The 22,812-nt window shown below is 34.3% G+C and overlaps 1 protein-coding gene across 1 annotated transcript; it reads right to left on the reverse strand.

The window, feature by feature from the left end:
- Positions 1–1,468: 1,468 nt before the first annotated feature.
- TRIADDRAFT_52741 (uncharacterized protein) lies at positions 1,469–21,588 on the reverse strand (the record flags this gene model as incomplete). Its single annotated transcript, XM_002109041.1, has 40 exons — positions 1,469–1,582; positions 1,691–1,742; positions 1,831–1,931; positions 2,011–2,075; positions 2,185–2,292; positions 2,411–2,459; positions 2,546–2,677; positions 2,774–2,923; positions 3,008–3,068; positions 3,155–3,261; positions 3,362–3,404; positions 3,494–3,621; positions 3,736–3,894; positions 3,985–4,071; positions 4,165–4,465; positions 4,583–4,735; positions 4,848–4,945; positions 5,042–5,143; positions 5,279–16,196; positions 16,315–16,448; positions 16,545–16,607; positions 16,681–16,736; positions 16,851–16,952; positions 17,060–17,189; positions 17,305–17,369; positions 17,445–17,590; positions 17,712–17,881; positions 17,966–18,001; positions 18,082–18,207; positions 18,327–18,430; positions 18,528–18,586; positions 18,881–18,980; positions 19,055–19,160; positions 19,243–19,296; positions 19,437–19,495; positions 19,725–19,800; positions 19,988–20,062; positions 20,179–20,280; positions 20,376–20,501; positions 21,556–21,588. 40 exons carry the CDS (start codon positions 21,586–21,588, stop codon positions 1,469–1,471), a joined length of 14,850 nt encoding a protein of 4,949 aa, XP_002109077.1.
- Positions 21,589–22,812: the final 1,224 nt, after the last annotated feature.

Below are 22,812 nucleotides of genomic sequence, written 5' to 3' on the forward strand. Positions count from 1 at the left end.
GCCGGTATTTATAGTTTTAAAGATAGAGCACATGCAGAGAATAAGATTGTGGAATTAGATACAACATATACCATAACAGGTTACAAAATAGCAGATGATTGTAGAAACAGCGAGTACCGTAATAACTAAATACAGTAGTCTATATATGAATGTAGAGTAAATCGTAAGCACGGATAAGAAATAACTTGTACACTCAGACACCAAAAACGCGCTTATTACACGGTATAGAGTTACCGAACCTCTGACAGGTCTACGACAAATGGTAATATACTATCTGTTAAATGAGCACATTATCGTAAACCGTCGGCAAAGCGACGGGAGTTTGCACTAGTCTTAATTAATTCAATAACAGCTGCAATATGCAATGCACAATAAGGTACCAATTACAATTAAATCATATATTTTTTTATTTCATTTTAAGCATAAAAGAATTCAAGAAATTTATTCGTTTAACGATTTGCTTGACAATTTATCACGCATCCTTAGTTGAAAGCGAGGTTGAAGTTGCAATTTATGAGCATAAAGTTGTAATTAAGATTTCGTCATTTTCATTATTGTTATATAAAAAATCAGTATGTAGAAAGATCAACTTTAATGCAATAAAACAAACATTTGAAAATAAACAAGAAGATATTACACGCTAGCGACTTAAACACATTACACAGTAAAACTGACTAAATGATACCAATTAAATAACTTAACTTATAGCGCTTGCTAATATCATGTCAATTTTTCTATATTGCGTCACTGTGCTAATTGTAATTTGATACCATATGCATGTCATATAAATATTACAAAGAATCACTTACAAAATAAGATTACGTTCATAGGAAGGCTTTCTTAAAACAATCATATACAGCTATTATTAATGCTCCTTATTCATTTATCAGCATAGAATAGATATTACAAATACTGTATGTGTTCAATGACATGTGATTTATCTATATATATATATATGATTTTACGTTATAGTGCAGCTAAAACCTGTTCAGTATCATAGATATATAAGCTTTTATCGATATTATATACCGGATTGTCGAAGATTTAAATCGGTCAGGTAATTATGAGCTCGAAAAAAATAGGTAATGTTATATAAGATTTCGCACAGTAAATTGAATCCAATACGATACAATTAAACCATTGTGTTAATACCATTTTTTAAATAAACATAATATAAGCAATGCATATCAATTGTCGGTGCCAGAATTATCGCAAGACAACAAACGAAATTCCCTATTTACTTCACGTGTTAATACTTACAAAGGTATAGTTAAATGGATAATAGTATTGGTGAGCAATTATCGGTACTGAAAATAAGGGCTCGTGTATTTTAGTGTTATTAATACATAATTAATTTTAATTTGTCATTGCGAAAAGTGCTCCAGTTGATAGTAATATTATCCTAAAGCTAAGTAGTAGAAATACTAGTACTGCACAACTTAAAAATATAGCATGAGCATAAATAAATTTACGTATTATTTACAAGAAGTTGCTGTTCTCGTTGGTACTGATCTCTAAAACAGTCACCAACGGGGAAAAATTCCCATCTTCTCTGTTGATATAAACCCCATACATAAGATTCCTAACACAAAAAGTTCGTATCAGAGTTGCAACAGAAAGCTACAATTATTTTCTCTACGAATAAAATAGAGAATACAGTTATTCAAGTATTGCTCATAGATAAATTTACCTGCCCAGTATATTCCGTTTCGGGTTTTTCAATCAAGTGTAACAAAAAAAACCTGAAACCAACAAAGCATATCACTATAGGGGTCTCATACATCAACAAACGATGTCATAATTAAGTAAATTCGGTAACAAGACACTTACATATAGTTAGCGAGATTGTGCTCTTTCTCTACATGAATATCAAACCCATGTGGTACTTTGTCAAAGTGTTCTTTTCCGATTCCACAAATGAAACATTTATTCTAAAATGTGTGTACCATGACATAGTCAACAGACTTGTAAATGTCATTAATTGTAACAAGTAATTGAAATAATAAGCACCTCTAGGTCTTCTTTGACAGATTCTTGTTTATCACGAAGTTCGCCAAAAGCATCAATAATTAAACCTATAATTGTATGTGGTTCCAATAAAAAAAATTATCAATAACTTGATATGACTCACGTAAGAAATTTAATATGAAAGTTTTCAGTCATCCTTATACGTAATTGCTTAACCTTGCACAATAGCTAATAGAATAACGATTACAAAGAAGAAGAAGGTAAAATCAAAAGCGATTCTTTCATATTCGTATAAGTCACCATCAGCAGGATCGATCGTATCACCTATAGTTTTCAGACATTTAGCATAGGTATGTGTGTAATAGACGTAAAAATTCGATGCAAATTTGTAATGTAATTTTATCAATTAATTATAATTTCATCTACAGTTAGATAAACTTACCAATTCCACCGCCAGATCGTAGACCAGAATTGAGATGAAACATAAAACACTACAATGAAGAATAAATAAAGGACCAAGATAGTGTTGAGTAATTGTCTTATAGCAGTATCATGGAACTTGCTAGTTTTTGCATACCGTAAACATGTGATCACATTTGTACTCTGGTCTGCCTCTAATTTCTCTACTGTAGTACTGGCGGAAGAAGTTAAATGCTACCACAGCGTAAATATAAATCACCACAGCCATCATTAACAGCGTCATTATTAGCTAAGATGATAAAAAAATGAGATATGTTGAAAAATTTGAGTAATGAATTATTAGTAATGAGTAAAATATTTCGTAGGCTATACGGATTAACATTACCTGCCGGCCGTGATGAGTAACAGATTGCAATACGGTACTCAGAGTTTTATTACCGAAGCCAAAGTCGATCAAGTGCACGGCGAAGAAGAAATTATTCAAACAATTTCCAAGTAAGGAAAACAGCAAGTAAAAGAGTAGATAGATAAAATTCTAGGATGCAACGAAAAAATAGTTTTAATCATTTTAAAAGGAATTTTTATACCTAAAAGGTAATTTTCATTATTAGCCGTTTACCCTGTCAGTACATATTACTCCAATCCTCCATATCCAGTATTTTAAATCCAATAATTCAGCCCTATATGGTACAATGTTAGTATTTGTGGTATGATAAAAATCCTTCATATTGGCCTTACTTTTCGCTCATTGAAATCACAAACTTACATCTTCTGTATCCGCCCCTTTTCAGAAGCGTTCTCGTCGTCTTCAATATTCAATATTTGTGTTATACGATGGTAATCATTATCGTGTTCACTATATTTATCTCGTACCTATAGTATTATAATAGCAAATCAATTAATAATAAAAATTTATCTCTATTGCTTCTTTGTGATATTTCAGTATCTAGACAAACAGCATGAAGCTACTTACTTTGCGTTTTATAAACTTATCCCAATACATTGACGGAAATGATCTTAAATATAAAGGTATACATATAAATTCCTAAAGGTTAGCCTGCGAATGATTATCTGTTTAGATAAACTCATTATTCCAAGGGCCTACCCGCAATTAATGACTATACCATCCCACCAATCGCGATAATCCTGACTACGAGACTTTGTTACCCAGTAACCATCAAATTCTAACTTTCGAGCAATTTCTTTTTCTCTTTTAAATATGGCCAATGGAACCTACACAATTATAAAATAAATTGGATAAAAGATATATACCAGAGGCCATCACTTAATGTAGCTCAAGCCGGTATGCAATATCTACATTGTCTGCTATCCAGTAAAATGTATAACCTTTAAATTCCAATAAGCAATTAGTGTTGCAATGGATGCAAGAAGATGCAAAATTGGTAGTATGATTAATGCCAAATCTAGGTAGTTATTGCTACTATCCAAAATAATACTGTTGCCCAAAGATGACAAAGTTTCATTCTTTTCAGTAACAGGTGTGACCTAAAAATCAAAATGGAAGATGATAGAATCAGATACCCTACATCCTACCTAACCAATCATACATTTTACTCCTAATGGCTATAAACTTACTTTACAAAATAGCAAGATAATATTAATTCCAAAAGCTATTAATAGAGCAATTATTCTCGATGCGTAGTAGCTTCTTGCAAATAAAGACTAAGAATACACCGTAGACATTATTAGTAGTTTTACGTTCTTATTATGAAGATATATGAATACTATGTACTAGTCCAAAATTTAACTTATTACCAAAATCGTTTGTTTCGCTGCTGCTATTTTCGGTTTATAAGAATGTTTGCCTTCACCATCTTCCTCGTTATCCCAATCAAATTCAATCATTACATTTTCACTACTACTACCCATTATATTACTGAACGATTTGATAGTAAAATTGGCTAAATGAGTTAAAAGAAAACTGATCGCTTTGCTTCTTTTTCGAACATCAGTAAAGCTAAAAAGGCTTTTAAATTTTTGTAGATGAGGGAATATAAATTCCACACGGCTAGCTTTAGTATCTTTCTTAGCTAAATTACTAAAATTTAATGTGTGACTGTAATAATGTAAAGAAATGGAAAGTAAATTTAGAACACTTATTGAATTGAAGGTCAAGTAATCAAGAAAAAATAGGCGATAATAATTAATATGATGCAATGTGCACGTTACTTACTTGATCCAAATCCATAAAAGCATAAGAAATCGAGCTGAAAAGCTTATAGGTAAGATCACGCAAAAAAGCATTAATTTTAAAAAGGCTAGAGGAGAAACGGAATTTTTTATGGTTTTCCAACTTAGTTTTTTCCGTATTGACGATAGAAAAGGTCTACATAATGAAAAAATCAAGATTTTCATTACTTCAGTAACTTGATCTAGTAAAAATTAGGATTAAGCTTCATTATAAGAGTATTAGAAAGCTAAAATTTTGGTATCAATACTTTGGTGATGGAACATCAAAATCCCTTTCTCGCTTTTCCAATGCACGTTGAATCTGTTCAGCTTTAGCGGTTCCACTAATTCTAGCACCGTATTGCATCTAGTTTACGACGTACATATTACGTATATAAAGTTTAATAATTCGTTACAAGCTAGCAACGAATTTTATTTTGTAACATTTCATTTTACAGCACACCTCAAAAATAGTATCTTCGCAAAAGCCAACGAAGTTTTCAAGTTTCTCTTTATCCGCATTGCCATTAGTCACTACGTCACGTAAGAATGTCCGTTTCGAATCCTGTATTTAACGAAATATAATTGTCGGTAATCTTATAGCTTAATGATTTTGCAGCGGTTATTTCTTTTTAAAAGCACGAAATTTTCTGTAATGTTTAGTGTTCGTATTAAAACATTTTAGCAACACAATACGCACTTGTATTTGTGGTTTCTGCCATTGATCAATATGTTCCGTTTTAATTTCGAAATACACTCTTTCAATTCTTTGACTCGGACCTAAGATTTCAATCCTCCCCAGACTTGATTCAAAATAAGTCATAATTCCTGAGATCAGGTCTTCCAGGTGGGCTAACCTTGGATCATCAGGAACATGGTCAGTTAGATTTGCAATTAAAACGGCTAGATTGAAACCAATTTCTTGAGCAGGCCTTTGAAATCTTTCAGTAAATTCCATATAATCTAATTTGCCATCATGATTGGTATCTGCGCATTTTAGTAAATAATCAATCTCAGTTGATGAATAAATTTTATGTTGTTCCATAGCTTTTTGAAATTCACTTGGGGATATCCATCCATCTCCATCTATATCAAATTCTTTGAAGGATTTAGAACTACCCAAATCATTTAATTTTAAAAACATGTTGAAAAATTTTAATATCATTTCGATGTATTCAGATGAATCTATGATCGTTTCCATTAATTGTTTAGCAATTGAGCCCGAATTAGCATTACTACCTTCTAACATACTCAATAACATGATCACCATCTCAGAATGCAATTTTAGCAATTCGCGCAATAATTCTAGATGGCAAGTCTCTTTAGATAGCTTCATTTGCAAACATGCAAACACATGCCAAAAACCGCCTACAGCATCCCATAATCGACTATTTGACATAGTGAATTGATTAGCCACACATGGACCTTGTATATATTCAGTTAATGTCCGAAATACCTGTTTGGCTACACGAATAGCTTTACTAAAATTTTCTCTTCCTTGTATATCAATAATTTCTTTACTCGAGTAATGCCAATAGAAGTCACTAATAGATTCTTGTAAGCGCAATAAATAATCAACGGTGCAAACTATGATATTCACTGTAGTTGTATTTCCAGCCTGCGTTCGCAAATAATCTTGAAATTTCAGATTATGACCCTCGCACAATAATTGTAGAAATCGAAATAATGAACAAATAAATTCGATATTATGGATAGCACTACCCGCAGCTACATCACTAAATCCTAAGCCTAGTATTTCAGCTTTAGCGCTACGCTCATATGTATCCAAATCGAGAACACTACAAGATGTAGTCAATTTAGCTAAACTTGTAAAGAAATTGACATTTCGTGTCGATTGCAAATATTTTAACATGATTTCTTGTACATTTTGATTACCACCTCGAAGTAAAGATATCCCTAACCGTAAGATACTAAGTATAGTAGGGCTTACAACACCATTACTTTCAGTTAATAGTATTAATACCATTTGTGCTGCATTGCGCTCGGCAAGTCTACTTTGCTGCTGATCTAATCGTCGTTTAGCTCTTTCACTTTCTTCAAATGTTGACGCTGATCCATCTTCAACATCATCATCGTCATCCTCTTCACTGAATTTGATACAACTCTCACTCATGATATCGGCGTAAATTTTATACAATTCGCTATCAGCGTTAAAGTCACCTTCGTGATTGCTAGCATCACGACAAATCGTTAATACCAATTGCGACAATGGATCGGACTCTAAAGGGTTGTCCTCATCTACTTTTATACTTGTTAAAGTCTCAACTAAAGCGTTGCCATCACACTTTTCACCACTTAGCCATAGCTCACGATAAACATCAATAAAAACATTAACAGCTCGATATTTAGGCAGATTATACAATGGCACTCTAGTAAAGCATTTCATAATTGCTCGTTTGCGTTGTTGCGATAAGATTTTTTTCCATGACTTGGTGATTGTTTTTTGTGGATTATCCACAATATGTAACCGATGCAGTACACGAGAATATTCCATTATTTTTAAAGCAAGCTCTTTTTGAACGTCATCAAATGATAATCCCAATATTAACGCAGCCGATGATGTTACAATCCGCTTAGCCCATCTTGATTCATCTCCCATCTTACGCACCTTATTTATTACATAAAACAACACATCGCTGTCTGTTTCTTTCTGTATTAATTTTGACTTAGCTTCATGCATTAATTGTCTTTGTGCTAAATTAATAAAGTTAAGACCAACAGCTAACAGTTTTCTTACACAAACGATAACTAAGCTACTGTTGCTTTGATTGCCGTTACTGCTCTCTTGAAATAAATTATAAGATGTAAATCTGCTTCGGCCGACTTTTTGAAATGTTTGAAATACGCTTTCATTCAGTTGAGTTATTAAATCACTATTACTTTTACCCATAGTACTTGAATTGTATATTTGCTCTTCACGACGAAAATTTTGAGACAGATGCCAACAACTGAACATATCAGCAACATATCGAAACAATTCTTCACCAGTCTTATTGCATCCAGTTATCCATGTTTGCTTATGCCTATCTGTTAATTTAATTAACATTGGATAAAATGTTCTTACATTTTGAGCTAACTTGATATAATCTTCCATAACATCAACCTCATCTTGAGCATCATAATCAGCCACTTTGGTTAATCTATCTTCGCGTCGATATAGATCGATTGCAAAATCAGTTAATTTTTTAGTTACTGGCAAGAAATGGGTATCTAGTAATGACGCTGAACAGTGTTTGATTAAAGGTAAAGCGTAATCACCTATACGATATATCGTTGGAATATCGTGTGTTACAAAATTCGTATTAATAATACGCAGGATGTGACCTAGCAGGAAATTAGCATAATTCTCGTTGACTTTGCTACCTTCATCGGTAGTGGTTGTCGAATTCGTATATCTGTTACGTCCATTTATACAAATCCAATGCGATATATAACTACATAACATTGGCAATATAACATCAGTAATATAAGACGATTTTTTGAATCCACAATTCGAATAAACGTAATCATCAACCATATTTAGTAATTCATTTAAATGCGGTAAATTAGAATGAGATTGAATTTCTGGGCTCTCGTCTATTGTTGGTAATGCGTAGCTATTACTAATTTCGCTCTCTGACAACGACAGTCTTATATTGTCATTATGGGATTGCTCGTTGCTTGACTTTGCTAAGTTACCACCATGATTTGTACCAATGTTAATATCATTATAGTGGTGTGATAAATGTTTGCTTTCAGCAGCTAAAACGTCTATATCGAAAGGGTCTGATGAAATCGGTCTAACAAATAAGGATAAATTAACAGTGGTATGATTCAATTCTAAGAATGGCATAGTAAATGAAGCCGATATTAAATTCAGGCAATTTCCAATATCAGCTAAATGTTTCTGATCTCGTATCTTGTCATTACAACCAAGTCGATATAAACTATTAATTATGCCGAAACATGCAGTTTTCACCTTGTCGTAAGAAAAAATTCCATTCACATCGTATTTAAATATTTGTCGAAATAATGAACACAAAATAGGTAGAAGTACGTCAAAAATATATCGCATAAGCTTTGATTCATAAGATATTACCACATTATTTAAATCTTCTGCAGCTGTCAATAGTAATTTCTGCAGATTAGATACTGAATCTTGAAACCCATGAAATATTAATGCTCCAATGTCTAGAACGGTTACTATAACTTGAATACAATCAACTACGATTGCTGGAGAACCGAATAAATTGCAATCATTTCTAGCAATCATGGCTAATTTATAAAACAATGTTGCTACCATTTTTTTCTCTCTAGCAGTTGCTGCACCGTAGACAGTCTGCTGTTGATTTTCTGTGGCAATAAAATACGACTGATGTATTTCAAAGTAATGCTGTACAAGTGGTATGCATACTTTAGCATAAAAGTCGGTGTTAGCTACTGGATCGGTTGGGCTTTTACGCTGCTTTAGTTCATATTCTATAGGTCTAGTATAACCGATGATACTTTGTAGTAGGCAAAATGCAAATCTCTTTTCCGTTGTAAAGTATTGAGTTAATGTATCACCAAATATAGATGTACACCGATCTGCACGAGTACATTCAAATTTGAATAATTTCATGTAGCGAAGAAAGTCTCGAGTTTGGCTTAGGTATCGCTCTTTATCTTCATCAGGTAATATATGATAAGGTATCAGTATAACTGCTCCTTTGCCAGATGCTTCTAAGGCCTCAAATTGTTTCAATTGATGGGCATTATCAGCTAAAAATGCAGCTATATTTTCAGTTTCAGCACTTAATTCGATACTAGAGACGTCAAGTGGCGCTGGACAATAACCATGTGGCGATTGCGATACATTTGTATTGACGGCACTCTTTCTGTAAGGGATTAATTCTTCTTTCGTGATATCTCCATGACTTGTTATACTCCAGCCTGAGGCCAAAATTGTTCTGAGGCAATCATTCATATATTTATTTAAATGATATTTGTCCTTTTGACTTAACAAGTTATATGGAAGGAGTAAACTATCTTTTTTATCATATTCATCGGATTCGAAACCAAAGGACCAACCTTCCGTAAATTGTTTATGTGCCCAAATGTCGTGCTTATTGCATGCGTACGAATGGATTAAGTGTTTTAATTCATCTGTTAAAATTACATTAACCGTATTAACAGGTTGCGGTATATAAATATCCTCAAAGTCGGTACTAAGGCTACGATGTAAAGATGCGGCCGGAGAAATGGTTTGTCCTGGTTGAGAAAGGACGTAATCCGGTGATAGTGAACATGCACTACTAAACAAGCATGATAAAGCACAAGAAAATAATTTTTTCGAATAACTGCCTTTTGACAATGCTCCTAAGAGTTGTGTAAACAATACCATAGTTAACGTTTTTTCTTCTGCTGAAGCGGTACCCAGGGTACACCAACCACCGGATGAATTATAGTATTTACCGCAACGCTCAAAATGGCTAGCAAGTATAGATAAACCTACAGAATTTTCCTCGATTAAAACCGGCATATCGTGCGCTAATATTCTCAATGATTTAATCATTAGACTAGGCTTTAATTCACATGTAAAAGCAAGTAGAAATCCATTGACACTATCTTGACCAGCGGCATTTAAGAATGAACATTTTGATAAACGATAACACACGTCAATAGTCTTAGCCATTAATTCTGGCTGGCTATCAGCACCATTGAATAAATGGGCGTGATTAGTTAGTAAACGCATAACACTACCACTTATGTATCGATTAATAGCTGATATCATTTCTGTCGATAAAGGAACTTCATCCAAACTTATTGAATTAGTTAAATCAGGTAAAAATGCATAATTAAGCAAACGTAATAGAACCTCTTGACTGTCAACACCATAAACACGATCTAGAAATGTTACCATCGCGATTTTATGTGATGGTATCAAGCCTCTTGTTTCCAATTCCATACAATTTTTATCTTTATTTGGCACAGGCAATGAAAATTCCAAACTGAGAACGCCAATGATTTCACGTAAAGGAATAAGACTTTGAAGTATAGCTTTAATTCGATCTCGAGTTTTAAGAGCCACCTTTCTATGGTCCGTACCAGCAATGGCTTTAACACGTATATCAGAAGGCACATACGAGTCGATAGGATTAGCGGATGAACATTTGGCAGCTAAATCTATCAGATTAGAGTAAAACGATAAAGTTTGAGTTCCAACTTCTGAACGTGATTTACCATTGACTGTAGCGGAATCGTCAGTGCTAAGAGACAACGAAATAGCTTCTCTGAATGCTTGACAGATACCCATTCCTTCACTACCCAGAGCAGGACCCAAGCATTCAGGTCGTCGTATTAGTAAGCGCACAACTAATGATGCATTTTCTTCTACAGACTCATTGTCCACCCAAATGGCATGACGAAGAAAATCAAGGTACCTTTCGCCTTCCTTAGGCTCCCAACCTGCGTCAAACATCATTTCTAGCTTACTAATAATTCTATTTCGTCTAGCTCTTAGCATCCGATTACTCCAAGTATTGGAACGATTCAGTAACGACGACGACCTCGCTTTCGTAGATCCAGAGGTGAGCATATCAACTGCATCTGATATTGACTGTATTTTTGTACTCGGAGCAGTAAGTGCTAAAAGCGATACTACACGCTCTAAATGATGTTTACGAAGTGCCAATACAAGCTCTAAATTATCTTTCATAGCTGCAGCGGCAACATCCAAAGGTGTTGCACCTACCATGCTTGTGCATGTAACACTGGTATCACTGTGAGATAATAAATAAGTCATATGTTCGAACATAGCACGCTGATTTTGTTGACTGGTACGACAAAAAAAGCATAAAAATTTACAACATGCAGCTACCATAACCGGAGAGAGGCATTTTCTAGTTATCTCACTTTGTCCATCTGGTTTTGGAGAAGTTGATGCTGAAAGGTCCATAGTAGCACCTGCCCAAGATTGAAATTGCGAACCTTTTTGTTTTTCGACTTCCTTACCTAAAACGTTGACCATAACCTCCATAACTGTTTTATGTACCCCTAAAACACGCATTAAATCAGGATGCTGAAAGAAAATCGTATTGTTCATTAGTTCTTTCAATCCATTAGTCATTTGCATCTCTTCAGTCGCGCCCATCCTGACCGTTAAGAGCGACCTAACTGAACCTAATGCTTTCAGAAGATTTGTTACATTATCACCTCCAACATCATTGATAGTGTAGGTCTTTGTAATAGCTTCAGCAAGTTCTGCCATACCATCATGTAATCTGAACCATAAACGGAATATAGCTTTAATCAAAGCAACATCTGTAATACTTTGTTTACCCCAAGCTATTAAGACTTCAGCTAGAATTTCTTGCAATGTCGCTCTATTTGCATTAGTCAGTTGTAAATTTTTAGTCGATTTGCTACTAGACCATAACGATTTCTTTAATCTATCTATTACAGCGACACTTTCTGTAGTCTTAATGATTCCATTTCCTTTACCACAATGTTTCAGAACGTCTTTATGATAGCTTCTTAACGAGACTTGTAAATCTTTACTACAAGGATTACTTTCCGCTGTTTCACGCGTCTTAAATGACAATAACATCAAAAGTTGAGTTCGTGGTGGAATACGAAATTCTCTTGTTTTTCTAGCAGTTACCGCAACAGGATATTGACTATTTCTAATTTCGTTGTGCCTACGTCTTTGCTCCTTTTGCAGAGCATCGACGAAATTAGAAGTGTATGCAACCAAAGATTCAACTCTATAACGTAGCTGGCAATCACATAAATGATCCAATAACTGACATAATTCCAATTTAACGGGTTCATCCAAGTCAGTCATTCTTAATAACCCTACTTCAAGGGTTGCCTGAGAGACAGTCATCTTCGATCCGAAATTTTGCGGATCTAGGAGTAACAACAATAGCTCCATGTCGCTTTCATCTAGTACTCCCATAACTAACAAACAATCAGCGACTTTGAGTAACGGTACCAATAATAGACTACGACTTTCACGATGAGTTTCTTTACGACTACGATTAATGGCTTGCATATGATATTGTAAAGTTCTAAAGACATGCTTTTTAAGTGGTGTTAAAGGAAAAAGAGGTTTATCTAACGAAGTATGCTGAATAGAATAAGACTGCGCTTGTGCGCCTTCAATTGTGCACGAAACATCGTGCGTAAGACCAGATTTCCTATGTGGGCTTAAAACCGTGCCGGGTAGGGGAGCTGCGGATAAGGAATAAGAGCCGTTACTTACTGTTGTATTATCACTTTTACTGGACGTAAAAGATATTGGTGTTGCTTTTTCCACTTTAAGAGGTAAGATGTATTCTCCTCTAGTTAATAATCTAGCTTTAGCATGTTCTTCTAAGTGTAATGATACTAATAAATCATAGTAACCAACGCGTACAACATCAGGCAGATCAAAACATTGAATACAATACATCAACTGCCATTCATCGACGTAGTAACGAATTTTGTCAGCAACGTAAATATTACCATGAGAACACAAGGCACTGTATAATTTTAGTGTGTGGGTGTGAAAATACATTAACTTTTCTTTTTCAATTAATTCTTGTAGATTTATACAACGATTTTCCTCGGGTATATTAATCATGACACTGTAGGATGGATCTTCGCGTTCAATTTCATATCCATGACGCAAAGCTTTCTCGACTGTTACTAGCGAGCTTGTTTGCATTCTACACCAAGTATTTGCTTTTAGAGCTTGTAATACCGGTCGCTTAATTAGATGAGTAGCATCGCTTTTTTGTGATAATTTATGTGAATTAGAAGTAAAACATACAGGAAGGCAGTCTTTGGAAATTCTAAATTCAATTTGAAAAAGATTTTTATCATTATTAGGAGTACGAACATAGATTGCAGGATAAAGTTTGGCTCCTTCCTCAACGTCGAAATGAGTAAATTGGCAGGTAGATCCATTGAATGCGAAATCAAGTTTACCCGTATTAACATTGGCGTAACAATCAATTAAAATATCACCTAACACGGCTGAACTTATCTTTCGTTTCCCTCTCTCTGCAATCAAATCAGAAACACGGGCCATATAGCACTCACGAGTTGTATCACTCCAGTAGGATGGAAGGGCATTGTGCAGTTTTTGCACTTGGGTAGCAGTATTAGTCGAGGATAGCTGATCATCCGAGTTGTCCGATTGTTTTTTCCAACCCTTCATAGTCGCTTTTCTCGAAGAATAATCTCCAAAGCTATTGCCGTAGTTATGTAGTTTAGATGATATCCAACCTACATATATTTCGTACGGATCTTGTGCTTTAAAAATACGCAATGTAAAGCAATATTTTCCTAAAAATTTGGATTTTTTCCTACGGGAACTGGAGACCATTGGTACAGTAAAATTAACTGGATAATTCAGGCGCAATAAATCGAACTTCTTATGACTTTGATCTGAGGAGTTTCGCAAGGGTTTACTATTAACTCGCAATGTTGGATGATCTCGGGTATGCATTAACCATTCAGTAACTTTAACAGTAGGGTGAGTATCGTTGATTGTTTCGAATGTAGCAATACCGCTAGCAAACCATAACGGAATACTATCAGATGTAACAATTCCAAATGGATCATAGTTCTCTTGATAGCCAAATATGTTGAAGTATTTAAATGAAGTTGGATCATGACCAAAATTAATTCTACCACTTTGACCAACAGCCAAGCTACATGCAGGTAGATATCCAACGGTAACATCGATGTCTTCAAAAGCGTATGAGGACATTCCATCTTGCAAAAGTTCACCATTCAACGTAAAGCTAATTTTACCAGTATCTAAATCAAGCAAGCATCCGACGATATCACCTTTATTCCAAGTCTTTCCAAAACTTTCTGAACCGTGATTCCACTTTCGAGCTAAGAATCCGTCATAACTATATGAGTTACTACTACCACCAACTTCTTTTCCGGCTTCAAAGAACTCAGAGCACCATCCAACTCTCATCATACCAGGACTATTAACGTGAAATTCGTAGTACCATTTGCCTCTACGAACAGCATACATCTTTTCAACACGAAAGGTCCTCATGCTGCCGTTTTGGGCTCTATCTGTAACTTGACGTGACAAGCTTTTAGCTGAATCAACATTCAGATCGACTGCAGGCGAATCAATGGTACATCCAAATCCAATAATGGTTCTAATAGTTTCACGGGCAGTATCGCGATTAGATTTCATAGACTGTTCATCAAGCTTTTCGTATGGTATTAACATAGGATTTCTTTTTCTATCTCCATCTTTAGAAAGTCCGTATGACCAACCCTGTTGGATACGATCTTTTGCCCATACTTCATGAGCATTTTTAGCTAAAATTTCAACTACCTTTTCTAAATGGTCGTTTAAAATTTCCTTTTGAGCTAGGTCTAACGGGTGGGGCTTATATCCATTAGATAAAAGGTATTTGCTATCAGGTAAATGTTGATATTTAGTAACATTTTTACCTTCTCCAACAACGTTTATAACATAGCCTAATGCAACCAACGATTTTAACGTTTCCATAGCCATTTTAATGTCATATTCTTTTTCTTCTTGTGATAATTCAGTAAAAGGTCTCAAACAAGGATGCACTTTCAATGTATCACTTCTGTCCCTTCCAAACTTCCATCCAGCGTCTATTTTATTTCTAGCCCAGATATCGTGCATGTTAATAGCTAATTTATCGCGAAGATCGTTTAAATAAGTGGGTAAGGATACGTCCGTAGTATCGATAGGAGCTGGAATAAATACACTATGTTCAGTTTGTGCTGTCGGACCGATGATTTCATAGCGGTAAGGGTTGCCAAGAACCATAGATTCTTGTACTCTAACCGATTCTCCATAGTCTAAGCCTTCATAAATGGGAGCATAGTGCCTTGAGTTATAATTAAATTCCCCGTAATCACCTCCTAACAGTAATCGGCATCGAACAGTGGAGGACATACTTATAGCTGGCGAGAAAAGTTGTTTGTCTATAGAAATATCTCTAAATTCACCAGTTATCAATTTCCCGTTTATGCTGAAAGTCATTGACTGCTTGCCTAAATCTAAATAACATCCGATAACGTCGCCATTTCGAAACTGGTGAGGTGCTGTTTTCGCTGCTTCTTCATTTAATTTGTCTTCTTGAATAGATTGGTTCAATTCGTTATCTACATCATTGTAAGAGTTATCTTCACTGTCAAAATCTGCCACACTAGAGCTTTCCATTGAATCGTCAAGGTCATCTTTAGCAATATTCAGTGAATGATTCAATCCTAACTTTTCCTGGCCAATGAAGCAAAACATACTTCCACTTTTCTTCATTGTACGCTTAGCCTTGGAAACCGGCTTATTTTTAACTGATAGATATCGACCGTTCGTCCACAAGTTGACGCCATCAAAACCATATGAAAATATACTATCCCCTATACCAGCACCACTCCAATTTTCACCGGCTTCAGCATGATGTACTTCCTTAATATTTCTCCAACCAATTCGTAAGTGACTGATAGGAGATGCAGCTTTATTAGCAACACATAATACCGAATCTTGGGATGGAGGTTCAACATGGTCAACAGCAACTTCAAAATACCACTTAGAATGTTGGGCAGAACCATTGAATAAGCCAACATAAATATTTGCAGTTACACTATATACGGTAACATAATATAGATATTTTTTTCAAAATTTAGCGTTCGTAATGTAGTAAGTTATCGGGATAAACGTAAAATAGTACTTTGTTTATTCTATTTATAAATTAATCATACCTAGTTATTTGATCTACTAATTTTGTTTGAAGTAGTAACTTCTGCTTTGGTAGTAGATTGTCACAAATAAGATTTTGATTTGCACGAACAGCAACGCCATTACATACGCATATCCTCGATAGCATATCTAGAATCTACGAATACAGATTTTCAACTTTGTGATTAGAATAGAGAAATAAATTAGATAGACTAACGACGGCTGACATAATAACACCAAAAAAGGTACCAACCCTATTATCGCGACCGTGTTTATCCAATAGATTGATCATACATTTTATATGTTGCTCTTTCACCTAAATTGGCAACGTAAATCTAAAATTAAATCGAAATCTTGATATACGTAAACTACAGAAAAATTAAACTTACACTACTTAATGATTGCGAACTTTCCGTTAGAATACATAAAAGTACTTGTAAAAGTCCTAGACATTACAAAAAATAGTCTCATTTTTACAGTTTAAGAATTTTAACACAACATTACTTAGCTGATTCAATAGCAAGTGATATTATACAGTCAAAAGGCATTCATGGGTTACCATCAATGTAATGTTCTCTTTCTAGCCTTTTCAGTAGCCAATCTAATGATATGGCCTCTACCAATTTAGTACAATTGGTATGGTTCTCACGTATCATTGCAGCTACAAAAATTTAGGTATAGAAATAGTATATCATTAGAAGAGTTTAAAAATGGCTGCAGTTTTTGTATGGGGATTAAAATTTAAATACCCTAATATCGTCTCTCTACCTAATAATTTAAATAATAGATCGTGAATTTTGAACCACATAGAGTCATTTTGAACGTCTTGAAAAGTTATCTTTGAATCGCCATCTCGACAAATTTTTCCAATAACATCAAGAACCAGGGAAATAACACCCTAATTAGAGATGAATCATTATTGCGCAATTATAACATGGTTTATATATATATATATATTTATCGTTAAATGATATCAGTTAGATTATTTATTTTATTAATGGCCAATTCATTACCTCGTTTTGAAATAATTCTTGGCGCTTTTTTAATGCGACCCTGTGTTTTTGCTTCACTTCATGAGCTAATCGCAACAGTAAAGAAGAACGATTTCAGTTTACATTATCACTTTACGGTAAAGTAAATCTAAGTTTGGTACCTAAATTTTCTTTTTGCCATGCAAAGTAACCAAGAAGATCGTTCAGTATAAAAACTATATATTCTAGAGCTTTGAGATCAACATCCTCTGTCTCATGTTTGATTGTTAACTCATTATTATCATCGGAATTACCAGTACCTAAGGAACTATCACAGCAAACAAAGACAGCTTAGGTAAACAGCCAGTTGGATAAGGCAAAATATTTACCAGTCAATACGTGTAGGTATGTAAAATATTTACGTACATTTTTAATGTTTTTACTCTTACCTTAAAAATTGATATAGAAGCTCAGAACAAACTTTGATTATGTGAGCAGTGCGAATTTCTTCAGTTTCCCCCCTAGTCACAGAGAGAGCACTGTCCATATGTCCTTCGACTAAGAGGTGGACCTTAATGTCGGATGATTTTTTATTAGCGATAATATTAAAAGGAAATGGCTAAATTTCAAGTAGGACACAATATCAAAACAGCATTAAACTTAGGCAATAACATTTTCAAGTTTAAAATTTTTTATGATCAACCTCTTTAATAACTTGCTTTCGCTGACCATGGGTTGTCTAAAATTTCGTAGGAAAATACATGCGTTAATGATGCCATGGCCTACACTTTAATGGAATCACCAGCTATATACCCGTACCTGAGGACCGACCCATAAACCGGTTTTATAATGTCTAAGGAATACAAGAGAATCTCCAAACTTTATTTCTGGTATTCCCATCCCTTGGTTTATTTCATCTTTTTCGTCCCAAATACAAATATTATCCTAGTTTTGCAAAATGATTTAATAAAATTCAGTCGGTGTAATTCGGCTATTACATTATTGTAGTAAGCTACTTTTATTGATGACAAAATCGGTAGATTGTATATATTTTATTCAATTACCTGAGAAGGTTGCAGACAAAATAATGCTGAATCTTCGGATTTCGCTGCCTCAGATGTTAGTAGACATAAATGCTTCTTATCATCTGACATACCGATGTATTGGCCTATACATATAGCATGCAATACAGTATTACGTATTAATTTGTCAAACTAGAAGAATTTAAATGTCATCATTAAAGAATTAAGCGTATATATTTATACCTGATATAACGTTACGCAATCGAAATGGTTGTCCCCATCGGATAAATGCGCTGCTCCACCTGAATTACATAATCGCAAAGTTAAACAAATACCCAAAGGTGCACAGTTTGCGTTGTCTATGTTACAAATATTGGATTAAATTTCTTAACGAGCCTTGGTCGTATAACTTCAATTCGCCATAGAGACTTTGTTTGACAAAAGTGATCTTGCATAAAATACAGAAGGCTACAAAAGGAAAATCTCACACTTAAATCTTTGCTTATCATCAGTGCATCGGCAGTGTAATAATTACCCAAAGTATGTTAGACGCATAATAAACAAGCTATATATCTAGTATAGTCATAGTGAGTTACCAATGCTGTTCTTCCGAGCCGCACTTATAATCATCAGGTATCGATAAATATTCATCACCGCCGCGTATAAAGCGCATGACATCGCCACCGTTCAAGTAGCCTTGAAAGGATACGAACAAAAGCTAATAATTTAAAAATAAGATATTTCCATAACTTTTAGGAGTTATTTCAAACCTCGGCTTTTTGTTAACGCCCAACCACTCATGACAGGATTTACAATCCATACAGTTTGTTGAAATGATGCTTGTACGGTTAAATCATTGGATGATGTCGATACATACTAATCAGAAAAGGGAATTAATGAATTAATTTAATGCAATACAACAGGTTCAGATAGAAGCAACAAAGTATGAAAAAGTTACCAAATAGCGTTCGGAATATACATTAACGAAAATAACGTTATCACCAAGTCGAACCTATACGTTTTATAGACGTTAAGAATATATAAATAGCTTTTCAAATTGCAATAGCTAATTGACCGTAGACAAAGGAGTAAAACAAGAAGTTGCACAATGAAGTTGTAATATCTGTATATTCAAAATTGATTAGCTATTACTTTTTCTCCTTCGGATCGATGATGTGACGCCGGGTGGATGGTCCACCAGCATGATTCATCTGAAAATGGAAAATTAACATTATGCCCCGAAACATAACTTTCTATGATGATGACAGACCTACGACAAATACATCGTTAAACATCGGATACAGTAATTTAAAGGCAGTTTAATGTGGTGTAATAAGACTTTTCTACTATTAATTAGGCATACAAGACCTAAAGATAAATGATCAATATATAGTACAATCATTTATTGATAAGTTCGTTAACAAAGTAAACGATCCTAACCTTGAGAATGCTGTTCCAAACCAACATCAAAAGCTAATTTGTCTGAAGTCGAACATGATGACAAACAAGATAGATACTAATAGAATTAAGAATTCATTTTTAGAAGTATAATTGCTTTCTTTCCATTAAAAAATAGTTTCATGTTTATTAAGAAAATACATCGATAGCTCATAGGAACTTATTTTCAGAACTATATTGCATTCATTGGGATTAAATAATAATTTCAAGTTAGTTAAAAATGGGAGTAGGTACATGATAAATACCTTTCTACTACTCGTATGGCGTAGCAGTACTGCATGACCATATAATAGTGTTCTCCTACCAGCTTGGCTACCACTCTGTAACAATTATAAAATTAAGAAAATCAACGTTATTTCTTCTATACGGTCTTGTTCATAACAATAATTATAATGTCGACATTACTATTGTGCACAGCTTAGAAGAGATTACTTACACCAGTAACGGAGGTAGTAGCCACGACCCTTTCTTGTAATGCTCTAACCGACATAGCTTGTTCCAAGATAAATACACATAGGGACATATTTGGTAATCGTTCCTAGTTTATTCAACAAAATCTAGGGTAAGCTTATCGAGCAGTTGAAGTTTTGAGTAAATTTCTTGCTGAAATAAAGGGAATGGAATTATTCTAACCGTATTAATCCAATGTTCTAGATGGCATAGTCTACTTCCAAAACCAACCGCAGCTAATATGGCGCGACATTGTTGTATACTATCATATTTATTTGCAAGATTGCATGATAAAGTAATAGAATCTTCCTAATCAATACAAAACAAATGAGCAACATTATTCGTCATCAGCAATTTTTTATCCTAGTATCATATCGTTCAAATTATAACAAGCCCAACTTGACTAAAACATATTCGCAAATAATATTCTAGTTAAATGTAATCCTTAATCAGGATAGTGCGATCATTGGATTCCTCTTTTTAGATATTTGAAATTAAAGATGCTCATCTATTTTACTAGATTCATTAAATTGACAAGACCGGAGGAAAATTGCAATGGCAGCAGTTAGTAAAAATTTACGAATGTATTCATTCTACAAAGGGAAATGTGATGCTGTCCAGGCTAGCCAGATCTAACAACCATGATTACTCTCCTCTAGTTGCATAACAAGTTTTCGAGTAACAAGCATTAACCGCAGAAGACAATTCATTGATGTATCATACTATCGTTACTTATCGTAAAATTGTAAATAGGAAAATTAAAAAGACTACATGAAATATAACACTATGAGCCTATTGTCAGGTTTGTCCTCCTCGACATCAACCTACAGTACGACTCAAATAACTGACGATCTCACCGTGGTTAGGAAGCACTAATACTAGTCTCTCTTTAGACAAAAGTGAATCCAAACTTTGTTAAAATGTCAGCCAATTTATAACAAATCTACATAAGCATTCATTATATAATTATTAGTTTATAGATAGTATTACAAAACTAAGCAGTTATCTATCTAAGTATGTATGTATGTATGTATCTTTCATAGATAATGGTATTATCGCAATATCGCAAAGAATGCTATCTAACAAAAACAAGATCAGTAATAGTTTACGAAAGTACTGCTCGGCGACACGATGGAAAGTTGAAAAATCGAAAGTGTTACAACTCGATCCAATGGCTAGATTACAATTCTAAAAGGGGATATTATTTAAATAAGAGAGATTTCAATGGAAATATCAATTATTATTGATATAAGACGATTCTACAATTGAACATGGCATCTAATCATCTGATTTTGCATTCTTTGTCTGTTAATGCAATTTTTAACCTATTTGTAGATTGGTTTCAATGCCAGGTGTGACTTACTATCTCAAGCAAGTAAAATAAAACTGATTCCATATCACGCGTGCACTACTTTACTTTGGCTTTATACGGCTTCAATTACTACAATGGGCACGCGTAGATTGAAAATGTAGGGTAGATTTTGTATTATAATAGTATTAATTATAAAAGCATTAATACGAGCGAAACCTTTATTGTGGGGAGTCATTTCCACTTTAGAGGTGTTTGGAAATTGACTAGAATGTTAATTTAGTCCACAAAGGCAATACAAGATTTCTACAACGGGAAAGCAGAGCTAGTTGTTTCTACTCGGTACAGAATAGCTTCGATACAGTACATCGCTATTTTCTAGAATATTTTTTGAACTCTTCCTAGTTTATCTACCATGTTGAAGTTATTTTTCAACAACTATGTTTGATCAGACGTTATTATCGTAGTAAGAAATTAATATCCCCTTGATATGATATTGTTCCATTAGATGGAACAATAACGTCATTTTCATCCTGAAATAAGTAATGCATGATATATTTCGGTATCTCCAGGGGCTACCAATGGAATCCTTTAATGATGATTGATTAGTTTTATTAAGCCCGAAAAATAAAGCCATCCTTTTATTCATCTGTCAGAGTATTCAATGGCGGCGATAGCAATAACTATTGCAGCAAGTCTTAGACCGGAAATGGATTAAGAAAGCAGCAATCCATTACTAAGCAACATGGGCTTGATCATCAAGAATTGATATTTGTACAAGGCACATCATTCATATCAAGGACAATTTGTCAGCTTTATGAGGTAATGATGCCATTGATCGATTTCTGTCGTCTGCCGATGATGATGACGATACCATCATGTAGATACGACACTGGAGGATAAAATTAACCGCCCATTTTTTCTCAAATAATTTCATGTTTCTACGGTAAAAACAGTCGTGACAACCCTTTTCATAGATCAAGTTAGCTTACCATGGAATCTATGGAGGCCTATTGCGATTTGATGACATCAACTGTGATCATTACAAGCGCTTAAAACGCTAGTAAGAGTAGTCTTCACATAACGTTGAAATGCTAGGAAAGTGTAGAAGTAGTTGAATGATAGGCTATAAATTAAGTCGATCAATATTACACCACCGTTAATCTACAGTACGTATACTTGAAATTAAATTAAGATTTGGTTACATTGCTAACCATCATTCAAGCCTATTGGCGACAAATTTTCTTTTCTCTTGAGTAAATTGAAAGTAGTGTACAATCCGTACTTGTATTTAGTATCATGGTAGAAAAG

Source organism: Trichoplax adhaerens, genomic scaffold, assembly GCF_000150275.1.
Source record: "Trichoplax adhaerens TRIADscaffold_1 genomic scaffold, whole genome shotgun sequence".
Taxonomy (NCBI): Eukaryota; Metazoa; Placozoa; class Uniplacotomia; order Trichoplacea; family Trichoplacidae; genus Trichoplax; species Trichoplax adhaerens.